The sequence below is a fragment of the Colias philodice genome, chromosome 26 (genome assembly GCF_061535455.1).
Source record: "Colias philodice isolate Cphi_HAF_F1 chromosome 26, ilColPhil1 Martin Lab GWU primary, whole genome shotgun sequence".
Classification (NCBI taxonomy): Eukaryota; Metazoa; Arthropoda; class Insecta; order Lepidoptera; family Pieridae; genus Colias; species Colias philodice.
This window is the reverse complement of record NC_143111.1, coordinates 9,399,044-9,415,322: the sequence shown is the minus strand read 5'-3', so window position 1 is coordinate 9,415,322 and position 16,279 is coordinate 9,399,044. Positions and strand designations below refer to the sequence as shown.

General features: G+C 31.9%; 1 protein-coding gene and 1 long non-coding RNA gene across 2 annotated transcripts in view; both read left to right on the top strand.

The window, feature by feature from the left end:
* ldd (lipid droplet defective) overlaps positions 1–16,279 on the top strand; it is a 77,462-nt gene that overhangs the window by 15,270 nt on the left and 45,913 nt on the right. Inside the window, exons 2-3 of the mRNA XM_089711275.1 lie at positions 11,827–11,912; positions 16,112–16,202. Of these exons, the coding sequence (XP_089567401.1) occupies positions 11,850–11,912; positions 16,112–16,202 (154 nt within the window). The 5' untranslated portion in view covers positions 11,827–11,849. The remainder of the gene's footprint in view (positions 1–11,826; positions 11,913–16,111; positions 16,203–16,279) is intronic.
* Positions 2,899–4,098, top strand: LOC149477097 (uncharacterized). Its single transcript, XR_016317778.1, has 3 exons — positions 2,899–3,334; positions 3,461–3,522; positions 3,597–4,098. It is a non-coding gene; the product is annotated as an uncharacterized LOC149477097 (long non-coding RNA).

The window sequence follows — 16,279 nt, the reverse complement described above, 5'->3', positions numbered from 1 at the left end:
TTTGCCGACTGTGTCGTGTCAAGTGGGATTTATAATTTTATAGTTAACTAGCTTTCCGCCCGCGGCTCCGCCCGCTTTGTCTTATACCTAATAAATAACTAAAACCTTCCTCTTGAATCACTCTATCTACTTAAAAAAACGCATCAAAATCCGATGTCTGCGTCACAGTATTATAATACTGTGGTAGTGTTGTTGCTGTAGCTTACTAGTGAAAACCCACGAAATAAGTCCAGATGTTTTAGAAGAAAACCCGCAAAATCAAAAAGCTCTTGTTTGGATTTAACGAAGAGATATGTCAGTTTAAATACCTCTATGATTTGAACATAAATTCTAATTACTTTAGTGGAAATAATATAGTGTGAGAATTTCGCAGATAAGTACATAAGAGTATTGTAACAAGTTATAGCCGGTTGTTGAATTAAGTTTAACAAAATTTACATTTTTTATCACGTGACGTTTACACAAACATTGACTATTGTGCTAATAATAACTGAATCGAAATGTGTTTAATTATAAATCAAATATCTTCAGTCATTCTTTGATTTGTTTATTTTAAGTAAGATTTTAAGGATATGTTTTAATTTTAAATCAAATGTCAAACATATGCAAATTTAACCAACATCAATATTATGAAATTCACAGATTTTAATGTATTATTTTTGGTCAATAATAAAATTTATTTAAATTATAATAAATCTGTAAATGTACATAGCTTTTAGTTTTACAAATATGTTCGTTGACTCCTGTTTTTCACTTCAAGTTAACTCGCGCGAGTTATATGTACCTACATTATTTTATGAGGCAACACATCTGTAAGTAACTAAGTAGGTATGTATTCGCTACACTCTTCTCTCTCTAAATTTAATCATATATGTATACGAAAAACTAAGGCGAGCTGATCATTAACATGCACTTTTAGTTTTTTTTTTATGTAATTGATAATATTGCTAGTATTGCAATTACATCTTAATCTTAATCTTAATACTATTATAAAGGCGAAAGTTTGTATGGATGTATGGATGTATGGATGTATGGATGTTTGTTACTCTTTCACGTAAAAACTACTGAACCGATTACAATGAAATTTAGCACACATATAGAGGGTAACTTGGATTAACACATAGGATAGGTTTTATCCCGTAAATCCCACGGGAACGGGATCTATGCGGGTTTTCCTTTGAAAACGCGGGCGAAGCCGCGGGCGGAAATCTAGTGTTTAAATGTAATTACTAATTGAAATACTAGCAAACCCGGTGAACTCCGTTTCGCCACCAGAGACACCTTTTCTTTGCTATAAACCTCACGGAGACCGAAACCTTTCCGACGAATGCAAAACCGTGGAAATCGGTTCGTGCGTTCTGGAGTCATAGCGTCAGGAAGGAAAACCCGACTTATTTTTATATAGTAGATTATGTACGGCTTTTTCAAACGTTGGCAAAGTAGTCATTTCTCCATTGAAGTACCTCTTACTATAATATAAGTTTTAAATATTCGACTTGTATTGCAAACTGTGTGACAATGTTGTTTCACAAGAATAATTAATAACCTGCGATCTTAATAATCACAAAGAGCCATGGGAAATCTTATTTAACTCAAAGTATTCTCGGAAATTAAGGTTCTTTTTTAATTGAAATAGGTACTTGTTTGTCGTTCGTTTCGAGTCCTTCTAAGGTAGGTACCTATTTGGTGAAAAAAAGGAGCCTATACCTAATATAATTTTTAGTTTATTGGCACCAGCTGCAGCGACAGCTTTAAAATTAATTAATATTCAAGTGTGTTTGCTTTCAGAACTATACCTTTGTTGGGAATTATAATTTTAATTTATTACAAGAATAGAGGAAACACAAAATACAATAAGAATCTAAAACAGAAAGGGTCAATGAAATTGATTTTATGAAAATAGAATTAAATATCATTGACCCTTTCTGTCTTGTATATTTATATACATTTAAATATTTATTAATTCACAAAAGAAGAAGAACCTGTACTATAAACGATGCCAAATTTTTGACCGTCTGCTAATCCATATTCATGTAAACATTATGTCTTAGTTTGCGGCCGTGTTAAAATTTTACTTATTCCATTTTACAAAATTACTTTCTCTTCTGGTACCATTTATTCATCAGAATTAGAAACATCAGATTACGTAAAACCATATAAGCCAGCTAACGCGTGAACGGTTTGTTTATCAAAGCATAACCTTTGCTTGTCAGCACACAATGCCGGGTGACGCCGGGCGAGCATTGTATGTGGGAACAATGTCGCTTCACGGAATTACGCAAATGTTTGACATATAAACATATTAACTTATTTATTATTGAGGTAAGGACGACAGAGTAAATAGCATATAACCATCATATAACGGACAACGGTGGTTTTAAGCCTTGGGATGTCCACTGCTTGATTATCTTTCTCAGATTTCCAGTAGGTACTACTAAATATAGGTAGTATTCAATATGTATAGTCTGTAATCTGTATCCAACGGCTTCCTGTCACTTTAATCAGGTCATCTGTCCCACGGTCCCATATTTTTAATCCAATATATTTTTTAGAACCAAACTGAACATCGCTAAGAACAGTAGTGCTCATAAGAACTAAACTTTACAATAGGTAAATTGTACATTCATCCATATTATATTTTATCACGTTTCCGCGTAATTTCAACGTTTTATAGAAAAATCACGTTCAAACGCATACCGTCATGCGCACATGCGTAACCCGTGACGCGGTACTCGGTAGGACTCTTCTCCATTTATTTAAGGTGATGAATTAATTTTTCTAACATTTACGGCCCTTTTCAAACCTTCCTAATTTTTATATTATTAAAGTTGTCGTGATGAAAATTCTTTACAAGAAAGTTCAATAGTAACACAATACGTCTACCGTTTTAGAAACATGATTCCATGATATTTTCTCGATAGAAAAAAAATACAAAGTTATCATTGTTATTTTTTTTTAATCTCTGGCATCTTCAAAATAACAAACGTAAAGTTACGACTTTTTGGATATTAACTATAAAATATACAACCTATACGTCTACCGTGTTAGAATTTTGAAATATGCGATGGTTTTGAAATAAACAAGAAATACTTGAAATTAGCGCGCGACCAGCCAATATAGCGAGAGCCGCCCTGTACCTTCCTACCCCGATCGCTGCACGAGTCATTCCCGCTACGGCCGTCACACGAGGAACTTGTGTCGCTCGCGCAATCGTAAAAAAGGGTGACAACACGATAAGACAAAATGAGACAAATGGCGACAATAAAGAAAATAAGAAGAAGAAACATAAAGGTTGGAGGAAAAAGAATGCTTACAATTGGAACAAATTAATGAAGTAAGTTGGTTTTATTTTAAATTTGATGATAATTGTATTATAGACGATGTTTGATATGTACCCCTGTTTTAAGTACATAACGAATGTGTAAGATTTTTTCATTTATAGCATAAATAATCTTTTCAGAAATCCGGAATCCAGAAGGAAAATAAACCCACTGATTGTTCACAATGTGAATCCACTCCTTCGTAAGTACCTTTATTCAGTCAAAAATGTATGTTATCAAAGCTCTACTGGTTTTATCGCATGATTCCATTTTTAGCAAAAAGCAACAAAGTGCAAAGAAATAAAAAATCATGGTGAACTTAGTGGAAGTATGGCGGACATAATATGGAACAGGAGCTCATTGGAGTAGTATTATATTTAAAAAAAATACGAAATCATTTCAAGAATTACATTTCTTAGAAGGTGGTAGATAAGTATGTTGTATAAAGAATTTGATGTTGATATTTATTTCATTTATACTTACTACACCTGTGCGGGAAATTGCTTAGTACTAAAACAGGTTTATATTCATACTAGATTTCCGCCCGCGGCTTCGCCCGCGTTTGCAAAGGAAAACCCGCATAGTTCCCGTTCCCGTGGGATTTCCGGGATAAAAACTATCCTATGTGTTAATCCAAGTTACCCTCTATATGTGTGCTAAATTTCATTGTAATCGGTTCAGTAGTTTTTACGTGAAAGAGTAACAAACATCCATACATCCATACATCCATACATCCATACATCCTTACAAACTTTCGCCTTTATAATATGTATTAGATTTACATAGTAATGTGAGTTTTCATTTCGAAAAATTTTGTGTAAGTACATATATTAAATTGAGTTCCTGGGTGATCTGGAAACACAATTGGGCCCGGAAGATGGCGCTGCAGTCACTCCTCCTAATGACATGAACCGATTTGGATGAATATTTGTGTGCACATTTCATTTTTGTGTGATGATTGGTTGATTCGCTTTCACATTAGCTAATATTATGTATTTTTGTTGTTAGAAAGTAAACTTAATTTAATGTTTATAATACATTATTATTGGTATAAATAAGCCAGTGTTCGTCTCACATTGCTGTACCTGCCTACCTACCCTACCAGGGCCTAACTTTGTTCTGGCTATTTTATTTTGATTATTTGTAATGAATAATTACAATTATAATAGAGTGCAAAAATAAATACATGCGTCAATATATTTTGTGTTTTTTTTAAACAATTTTTTTATTTAAAAAAATATCATTCCGACCGCGGCTTTGCCCGCGTGGAATTAGATTATATCGTGAATCCTGTCTTATCCCACAGAAGTGTTCAGTTCGGATAAAAAGTATCCTTTGTGTAAATCCAGGCAATTAGCTATATTTTATCAAAATTGGTAATGTAGTCTTGACGTGATTAAGTAACAACTAACAAAAAAATATACAAATTAACATCCAAAGTTTCGCATCAGTTTTACTGTATTAGTGATATCTTCCACTCTTGACTTTGACTGAGAAGAATTAGGGTTTATAACTTCTTTCAGAAATATTACCTTTCATTTCTGGGCATGACGTAATATCTACGAAATGATCCATTAAGTAGTCCGCGTTATTGAGTACCATTTCATTTTTTCAGAGTAACAATATTTTTTGTTATTTTAAAGATTATTTATAACCTGTATTATTTTGTAATAAAGTAAACATTACGAAATAATAATAATTATTAATAATGTCTAAGTAGTTGTTAAAAAGAAGATTATTTGTTTATAAGCAAGAAAATAAAACCAATAAATCAACAATTAAATATATGTATAAGAATATTATAACTGTATGACGACTCCATACATGTTTGTCCCGAGTCGGCCAGCGGCAGCGCGGCGAGTTTGCAAGAATGACTTCGCGCACACCCGCGTTCGCGATAGCGAGCTATTAGACTCCGCCCGCCAAGCAGTAGATTTTTTTTGTGTATCGTCTTAAACATATCTATATTTTAATAAGCTGTAGGTACCTATGTCATATTCTTGTACCAATGCACAATGCAGACATTTTAGCATATTATACTCTGTATTCCCACGGTCATTATATTTAACTGTGGTATTGCGATTATACAAAATACAATTGTACATTGTAATTTTGGAAATATAATGCAGATTCGTCGAAAATATACCTGTATTACATCGCGAAGGTGCAGGATACATTAGAATGAGATTACATATAAATCTCGTGTTTTTAAATAGTTTTATGATATATTATGATGTAATAATCGTTATTTTTTTTTGATTGTTTTATCCTTTGAGTTTGTGTGTGGTAGTTCGACGGCAAGGCTTTTTAACTGGATATTTGCAGTTTTCTATATTACAACGAAATAATAGGTTAGACATTTAGTTAGTAGCATTCACAAACTCGCCAGATCGATTATTATCTACATTTTACGGTGACAAAAGTAGAACATCTTTAATATGTTTAATTTAATGGTAACTAACCTGTTTTTAACACATTAAGGAAACCGTTATGTCTTTCGGTAAGTGCTTAAACTCGTGAGTAATTGACATTAATTGTTTTAAAAGGTAGGTAGTTCACACTTTTTAGTAGTACTACAGAAATAACAAAAAAATGCAACTTAAATAATTAAAAAATGCAATCATTCTTCAATTATTACGCCTAAATATGTAACGTTATATTTTATACCTGATTTATAAATATTGGTGTCCTTATCATAATTGATATTTCCTGAAATTAGTTTCCTTTTTATCCGATAAACTTTATAATCATCATATTATCAAAATTAAGTGAGGTACTTACCCAAAAAAAATTGCGCGCAAATAACATAATAGGAAGCGTCAATGTCGACTTAATTAGGAAATATACAATAGTACGCATATTATCATCACCTTATTATTATAATTTTCGTTGGATCAAAATTCCGCAAATTACCTCCTACAATAAATAGCGTTTCAATTCTGTTTTTAGGAAATTTCCCGCGCTTTTTACGTCATAGACAATGACTATGACGTAAAGTGTCAATGAAGAAAAATCTGACGAATGCAGTTCGAAAAAAGGTTTATTTACATCACGACATATATACACATTATCTGTTTGATATGGCACAAGAAGCTTCTTGTTACAAGTTAATGTTCATACTGAAATTTCCAGTGTATTAGATATAAGCTTCTTGATATGGCTTTATAATAACCACAGATAATAACATAACGATAATTATTTCCCAGATTTTCTACATGCTCATTCTTAAAAAATCTGTGCAATTGCGATAATATTATTTTTAAATCGAACAATTAGTAAACCCTATTTATTTTCGATCCCGGGATATACTATGTCTATTGCAATGGTAGGTATGATTTATGCAAAACATATTCAAATAAAATTTTTAGAAAATATTAGAGCTGATTATTGAGTTTATCAAATATCAAAGGTGTCAACTTTGAATAAAAAAAGTGCATTCTTACGATGGTAAATTCAAAATTGTAATTTTTAAAACTCCGGCTTCCTAGCTATTGAAATACAAGCCATACTTGCTATTTATACCAAATCATCAATCTATATCATTCATTACATAAAGGGCATACTTGGTTCATTATTTATGAATTCATAAATAAAAAAAGGATTAACTTCTCACGTTTTAGAATTATGTCAGTATGACAGTTCACGTGACAGATAAGAATGCACAGTGTTGTTAAAAGCGCGCCAAATGAAATTAACTATGGCGAATAATTAATATACGTATATGTATACATTTTATACCAAATTTTAGGGCAAGGAAAGCATTATATCGTACCGTAACGGAAAGTGTCCGTGGAAATTGGAATAGTTAAATATTTAAAAAGGGCGCTAATAGCGAACTTGGCAGTTCTACCTTGTATACGTACGGTCTACGGCCTACGCATAGAAGATATTTCTTTATGATTCCTACAGTTAGGTAATAAGTTGCATTAAATGCATAAGTGAAAGCTTAAATGTTGTACAACTTTAAATGGTTTCTCTAAAATTAAAGCTAGTGATACATAATAATCAGCGCCAATTTCGCTTTTTTGATTGACACATTTTCATAGACATCTTTTCTCCCCTTTTCTCCCACATGCATCCCCTTGTATCTAATTCATATTATGTTTTTTTTGGGGCTCAGAATCGTTCAATTGATATTTTTACTTCTAAATTTCGATTGTTTCTAATATAAAATTGAATATCGGATTTCGATAGATTAGAACAACGACACATCATTTAACATTAAATAATTACCTATGTTTAAAACTAGACACTTGATAAACATGCCTATCAATCTCCCATAAGTACCCATTAGCGCAAACTCACCAGTCCGAAGCCAAGAATTACCATAATTAATAATTTCCAAAACGCATCGTAATGCTTGATAAAAGTCCTTCGTGTAATGACAGGCTCATCTCGCCTGTCACGTCCGGGGGTCGAACCTATCGCGTGACCGTGGCCTGTCATCCACTGAACAGTTAGTACTGGCACAGAATTACTGGTACTAGTATAGTATTATACCTACAGGGTGTCTCAAACGAAAGTTTATATTTTAGAATTTTGACTCGAATCTTGACAAATATACCTTAGTTTTTTTAAAGGGCCTAATTTCTCTCACTAATTCTAATTCTAAGGGTAGCATTTTCAAATTTTAATTACATACTTGCGCTTATTACTAAGGAAATGCGAAAGACAAAAACATTACGTACATTACGTACCTACTAATTAATTGTAAGTAGATATTATAGTACCTATTAATAATAATTAATACAGTAGCCTTCGCATGGATCAGCTGGGCAAATAAACATAAATTAAACAAATATTATACACAAAATAATAGCCATTTGTGAAATATACGTCGTTGCTTTAATTGTTTAAAGAATTTGTTACATTTTTCTACTGTACTTCCGATTTAAAGGTTAATGGACTGCTATAAATAATTAAAAGTGATTAAATTGACCTAATATAAATTTTACAATAACCAATTTATGTTGTTTGAATATTTGCAATATGCACAGGTAATATTATAGTATTACTATTTTGTTATTAGATGAACAATACTTATAATTATTCTGCTGGCTTCTTTTTCTAGGCTCACAATCTGACTTTATCGTGCTTATAATTATCATGTTTAGTCAATTTTATTCATGTACCTACCTTTTATAGGCTAATATCATAAATTTGCGAAAAAATGAAACACATAGTCCATTGAATGAGTCCCTCCAAGGGGGTCTAGAGTGCGTGAGTTAGTAACGTAAGATGTTTCTTCGGAAACATATCAAGAGTCCCTAGGTAATAAACATACTAAAACCCCGGGACACTAGGAGGAGCCCCGGAGTGGGGGGAGGGGGGGAATGGGTCCATTTTTTCATTTTTCGCTTAAATCTCCAAAACGGTACATGTTAGAGAAAAACTTTCAAGGAAAAGTTGAAAGGCCATAAAATTATCTACAAGTTGTACCTCAATCATTTTTTTCTATTCGCAGCCGTTTTCGAGCTACATCCCATGAAATGTGAAAAATTCGAAAGCTTTTTATTTTACCTAACTACTCTAATAAATTCAATATCTCCTAAACGCCTCCATGGTGGAATCTGGTATTTTTATCAATGATAGACCTAATTATGAGCAATCTATCTGTACCGGTCACAAGTTGCACTTTTGAGTTTTTTGGAAGAAAAAAATAAAAAGATCAAGTTCAGTATGTAACTCAAACTACCTAATGTAATATTTTGACAATCGATTTCTCCTAAAGGCTTCCATGGAGGAATGTGTTTATTTTACCAATTATAGACCTAATTAAGAGCAATCTATCAGTACCAGTCACAAGTTGCACATTTGAGTTTTTTGGAAGAAAAAAAATAAAAAGTTCAAGTATCGTAACTACCCTAATAAAATTCAATTCCCCGTAAAGGCCTCCGTGGTGGAATCTGGTATTTTTATCAATGATAGACCTAATTATGAGCAATCTATCTGTACCGGTCACAAGTTGCACTTTTGAGTTTTTTGGAAGAAAAAAATAAAAAGATCAAGTTCAGTAACTCAAACTACCCTAATATAATATTTTGACAATCGATTCCTCCTAAAGGCTTCCATGGAGGAATGTGTTTATTTTACCAATTATAGAACTAATTAAGAGCAATCTATCAGTACCGGTCACAAGTTGCACATTTGAGTTTTTTGGAAGAAAAAAAATAAAAAGTTCAAGTATCGTAACTACCCTAATAAAATTCGATTCCCCGTAAAGGCCTCCGTGGTGGAATCTGGTATTTTTATCAATGATAGACCTAATTATGAGCAATCCATCTGTACCGGTCACAAGTTGCACTTTTGAGTTTTTTGGAAGAAAAAAATAAAAAGATCAAGTTCAGTAACTCAAACTACTCTAATATAATATTTTGACAATCGATTCCTCCTAAAGGCTTCCATGGAGGAATGTGTTTATTTTACCAATTATAGACCTAATTAAGAGCAATCTATCAGTACCGGTCACAAGTTGCACATTTGAGTTTTTTGGATGAAAAAAAATAAAAAGATCAAGTTCAGTAACTCAAACTACCTAATGTAATATTTTGACAATCGATTCCTCCTAAAGGCTTCCATGGAGGAATGTGTTTATTTTACCAATTATAGACCTAATTAAGAGCAATCTATCAGTACCGGTCACAAGTTGCACATTTGAGTTTTTTGGAAGAAAAAAAATAAAAAGTTCAAGTATCGTAACTACCCTAATAAAATTCAATTCCCCGTAAAGGCCTCCGTGGTGGAATCTGGTATTTTTATCAATGATAGACCTAATTATGAGCAATCTATCTGTACCGGTCACAAGTTGCACTTTTGAGTTTTTTGGAAGAAAAAAATGAAAAGATCAAGTTCAGTAACTCAAACTACCCTAATATAATATTTTGGCAATCGATTCCTCCTAAAGGCTTCCATGGAGGAATGTGTTTATTTTACCAATTATAGACCTAATTAAGAGCAATCTATCAGTACCGGTCACAAGCTGCACATTTGAGTTTTTTTGGAAGAAAGAAATATTTTTTGATCGTATGGGGAAATTGTTTGAGCCAAAATCATTTATTACTGCGTGTAACTCAGAAACGGTAGGATATAGGAAAAAATAATTTAGGTACAACTTGTAGATAATTTTATGGCCTTTCAACTTTTCCTTGAAAGTTTTTCTCTAACATGTACCGTTTTTGAGATTTAAGCGAAAAATGAAAAAAATGGACCTTTTCCCTCCTCCCCCCACTCCGGGGCTCCTCCTAGTGTCCCGGGGTTTTAGTATGTTTATTACCTAGGGACTCTGGACATGTTTCCGAAGAAACATCTTACGTTACTAACTCACGCACTCTAGAACTTTTTATTCAATGGACTAACAATGCATATCATTATTTATATGATAAGTTAAAAACTTACATACTTATTTATAACCTATTTAAACCCAGTGTTTAAAACTCTTTGTATGACAGGTATTCCGTATAAAATAAATGATAAAATTTATACAATTAGCACCTTTTGTGCGACATGCTAATGAAAAATATACATCTACATAAAATATTACATAGCCATAAAAGCTTACCAAGTTACCACTAATTAGGAAGCTTTAAAATAATATTACGTAGATCATAGTTAAATATTTCTTATATCTACATAGGCAATTACGTCATGTAAATCCATAGCATTTACGTTTTTTTTTTATTTTTCATAAAAAACACTTTAATACAGCTGGCCGCATTATAAAAAAAAACATACATCTGTTTATCTATGTCGGTAGTAAGCGCGGGAAAATAATTACAAGATAATTATTACCATAGAATTGTTATTATTTTAAATGTTTATTTATAAATTAGTTAATTGTGTGAAGGAAATAGGAACTAATGCATTGTTACCACAATTTTTTGGTAATAATGCTTCGCTATTTTTTGTTATACCTACAATCAAATAAAAAATTAACCTTATTTTAGCTAGGACGTTGTATCAATGCAAAAAAAATTGCAAAAGTACTTAAATAAATGTTATTTTAATAAAAACAGCTATTATGTAGCTAATAGTGATTAAATGCAAATTTTTATTCATTTTACTTATGTAAATATGAATGTTATAATCATGGACGTATAAAAAATATACGTCCATGGCATTGAGTTACTATGTATGCCTCTATGGTCCATGGTTATAATATTTTAAAATTATTAAAATTTACGTGTCTATGTATGAAAAACAAGAACGCGATCACGGTAACCTTAGACTTTTTAGAGTTTTCTTTGCCTTAGACGGTAACATTCATTGTTTCTCCGATTTAGATAAATATAGGTATACTCTATATTCTTATATTCTGGTAAATTTAATGAAATTATGTTCAACAATTAAAAAACTAATACACAGACAAATCTTCCCCTTCATCCCCATCTGTACAACTCTAATATTACCTACTGATTTGGAAACGTGTAAACCATAAGATCTACATGTATTAGCATTGTACCTCAATTAATTATCAAATAAATATATTTATAAAATTAATTGCTTCCAGTAATGGTGCGGGGGTGAAACAAGATGGCGGCCGATCAGCTGCGGCTGCTGCTATGGAAGGACTATCTAGTGCGGAAGAGGAAACCGGTATGGAATGATTTTTTGTTGGGAATTTGTAGCAGTTTATACTTAATACACTTAAATAAAAATGTGTGCGTGTACTAGTAGTGTAGTACTATTGTACACACGTAAGAAGTGAAACTAATTCTTTATGACCTTATTTTTCAAAAAATAATTTGTATATGCAACTTTACAGAAGACCGTCGAATCAAAGATGGCGCGTAACGGAAAAATGTCACGCGTAACGAAAAAATGTTGCATTAAATTTTTTTCCAACCCCGATAAAGAAGTTTCACTTCAAAAATTATATTGTTACCAGGGAAGGTTCATTTTTTATGAGTTTGATATATAGATAATATTTGTATAATATTATGTTGAAATTCATATAAAAAATTTTGATAGGTATGTATAGTTGATTACCTGCCTTCTTATAGGTATACTAGATTTCCGCCCGCGGCTTCGCCCGCGTTTTCAAAGGAAAATCCGCATAGTTCCCGTTCCCGTGGGATTTCCGGGATAAAACCTATCCTATGTGTTAATCCAAGTTACCCTCTACATGTGTGCTAAATTTCATTGCAATCGGTTCAGTAGTTTTTACGTAAAAGAGTAACAAACATCCATACATCCATACATCCATACATCCTTACAAACTTTCGCCTTTATAATAGTATATTAAGATTAAGATTCTTTTTATGCACAATTTCCCCACTACATTGTACATCATTTATAAAAACTAAAAAAAAGTCGAGTTATTTGACTCTACTTATGTAGGTATTGGCTTTTTTTTTATTCGCCTTGTATTGTATTAAAACGCGAACCAAAAAAAGATGAACGAGTCGATTTCTATCCTTCTAAACGTTTAAAAATTTACGCTTATACGATAATTAGTAGGAAAATTACTATAGGTGATTATAAATTATTCCCAATGAATTACCATGAATGAAGATATCATAATAATTAACGTTCTGATAAATTAATTATGTTATACCGAGTAATATCTTACTCAAACGGTTTATAAAAAACATGCATAGATTGCATAAGAACACATAATGATAAATATAAAACATACATCTATATGTAGGTACCACTACCATTGTAACAGGTAGGTGTAACATTACCACATTGTCGTAAGCAAAAGGGCGAAGGGCTCTGGGCTGTTAAGAGGGGGTATAAAGCAAAATTACCAATCTTATTTATTTATTTATTTATTTATTTATTTATTTCTGATTCCTTACAGCTATTCTTACAATAATTACATAATAATTGAACAATACGCCAATAAAAAGGAATTCCATTAATAGAATTATTATAATAAACATGTGACAAAGAAAATTGAGTAAGAAAGTAGGAGGAAAAGATATACGTTAAAATAATAAACAAAATACTATTGTGATGAGTGTAGGTGTAGGTATGGTGTGTAGTCTGTTGTGAGTGAGTGTGTGAATGAGAGTATGTATGTATGTACTTTAAGTAACTAAAAATTAAGTACTGAAACCTATATTATATAATAGTTATTATGAATTATTGGAAAAAGTGATTTCTTTTTTAAAATTTGAGCGAGATGTCTTAAATATGTCCACATTAGAAAATTTCTTATTATATATATCTGGCAAACGAAAAAGAGCTGAGTGTTGCAGATGCTTGGTTGATGCATGCGGTACTCTGAATAAGTGTGTGTGTCTAGTGCGGAGCGATGGCGCCTGAATAGATATATTGCTGAGAATATTCGGGCAGTCCAACTTATTGTTTACAATATCATAAAAGAGCATCATATCAATTATATCCCTTCGCTGTTCTAAGGTATTTAATTTGTGGAGTGCACAAGATTCGAGATAGTCAGCTGGATTAGCATGACATAAAAAATTTAGCTTTTTTACAAAGATTTTTTGAATTTTTTCTAGCCGTTCAATATGACAACGATAGATTGGACGCCAAATAGAACTCGCAAATTCGAGCACACTACGTACATACGCGAAATACAGTACCTTTAAACATAGAATGTCATTAAATGCATCACTAGTGCGAAGTATGAATCCTAGATTTTTATAAGCTTTTTGCATGACATACTCGACATGATCATTATGTGACAGTTTTGTGTCGTGGATAACACCCAAGTCCCTAATTTGATTTGTTCTTTGAAGCATTTCATCATTTAATCTATAATCAAATTTAATAACATTGTTCTTCTTACGTGTAAAAGTGATTATTTGACATTTGTTTATATTAACCGATATTTTATTATTTTTGTAATAAAGGGAAAGGCGATTGAGATCACTTTGCAGTTTGAGACAGTCTTCTATGGAGCAGATTTTTTTATAAAGCTTCTTGTCATCGGCAAATACGAGGAAATTAGAATTAAAAAAGCATTCATATAGATCATAGATAAATACGTTGTAAAATAACGGTCCGAGATGTGAACCTTGAGGAACACCGGATGTCACTGTAATAAAATCTGATCTGTAACCCCCTAGTACTGTTGCTTGACTTCGATTCTTTATATAGGACTCCGTCCATCTTAGGAGGTTGCCTCTAATACCAATGGCAAAAAGTTTCATTAATAGAATATTGTGATCCACCTTATCAAACGCCTTCTCAAAATCCGTATAGATAACATCAATTTGAGAATTGTCATCTAGGTCTCTGTTTATGTCATGTGTAAACTCAAGCAAGTTGGTGATAACGCTTCGCGATTTAATAAAGCCATGGTGATTATTAGGGATGCATCTTGAAGCACTAAAATATATGTTGTTAAAAGCAATACGTTCAAGAAGCTTTCCAAATATATTCAACATTGATATTCCTCTGTAATTCGTTATATCGGTTTTAGATTTACTTTTATGTATTGGTACGACTTGCGCCTCTTTCCATCTGTTAGGGAAAATACCTTCCGAAAAAGAGCGTTTAAATAATATTAAAAGGGGAGATAACAGGCCAGATTCACACTTTCTTATAAAAATTGCAGGTATGCCGTCAGTACCAGCTCCTTTCCGAGGATGAAGTTGTTTAAATATTTTTTTAAGTATAGTCACGTTAACCTCAATGGAATGAAGGTTATCGGATATATTAGCTTCTTTAGCGTAGTTGGGGATTGATTGATCGCATGGCTGGAATACGCTTCGGAAATATTCGTTAAATGAGTCGCAAATATCTTGTCCGTTTGTTAATAGACGCCCTTTATAAGACATTGTCTGCGGCAGACTATGGTCAGACCGCTTGTTTTTTATGTAAGTCCAAAATTCTTTTGGTGAATTTATAATGCTATTTTGACAACGGTGTATATACTTATTGTATGATTCTAATTGCAATTTTTTAACACGGGCTCTGAGAAGAGAGAAAGCGGCATAGTCGCACGGATTATTAAACTTTTTCCATTTAGTATGAATTTTTGATTTTTCCTTAATAAGATTAATTAGTGCTGGTGTATACCATTTGGGATAATTGTACCGAGACGTAAGTCTGACAATAGGGATATACTCGTCAATACAGGAATATATAACCTTATAAAATGCATCAACAGCTTCATTGACAGTGCCAGAATATAATAGCTCGTGCCAGTTAATATTTTTTAACTTATAGTTGATCATGTAGTTCGATTAGATAATACGTGTAATATTCAAGACCAAATCTAAAAAATTAAATATATATATGAAACTAGTTGATATGTTCAACGATTCTGTTTAATCAAAAACATACCCAGTGTTAGCATTTATTTTTACTTAGTTATATCTACTTGAACTTTTGAAGGACAATAAATAGTTGTATTGTATGCATTTAAAATGTATGTAACTTCTCAATATTAAAAAAAACCCTACATTACAATATTTATAAGGTGGTTTATAAATTACAAGTAGAAAATAATATAGTAAGGATACTGGAATCGATAATTTTATTTGATCTTAAGGTCAATGGATCGGCCAATAAATTATCTACGATTATGTAAGCGATTTATTACATAGGTATAGTATTGTGGAATTTTAAATTTATTTTTTTGTATTTAAGGGAAACTATAGCAAATATATTATGCTAATCAAGCTCAGAAAAAAATATTACTTAGTTATTATAAAAAAATTTCCTATTCCATAGTTTTACTATTTATAGTATAAGTACCGGTATTTTTTTGTGAATTCTAATTTCTACGGTTTAACTACCAATATTTTTAGCATATTTTCATCAAAGAAAATACATAATATTACAATTTACATTGTAATTAAATATTTATGTTTCAGATAACGATAGCTGGAATAATTTGGGCGCTGTGCGTCGTCTCCAGTATATGTATAGTCCGGTACAATATTGATAATCAAGACTTCCCTACATGTAAGTGCATCATTTACCTAAGTAGATTTAAGAGTAGTTATAAGTAAAAATATTTTTCGAACTATTTATGAAATTAA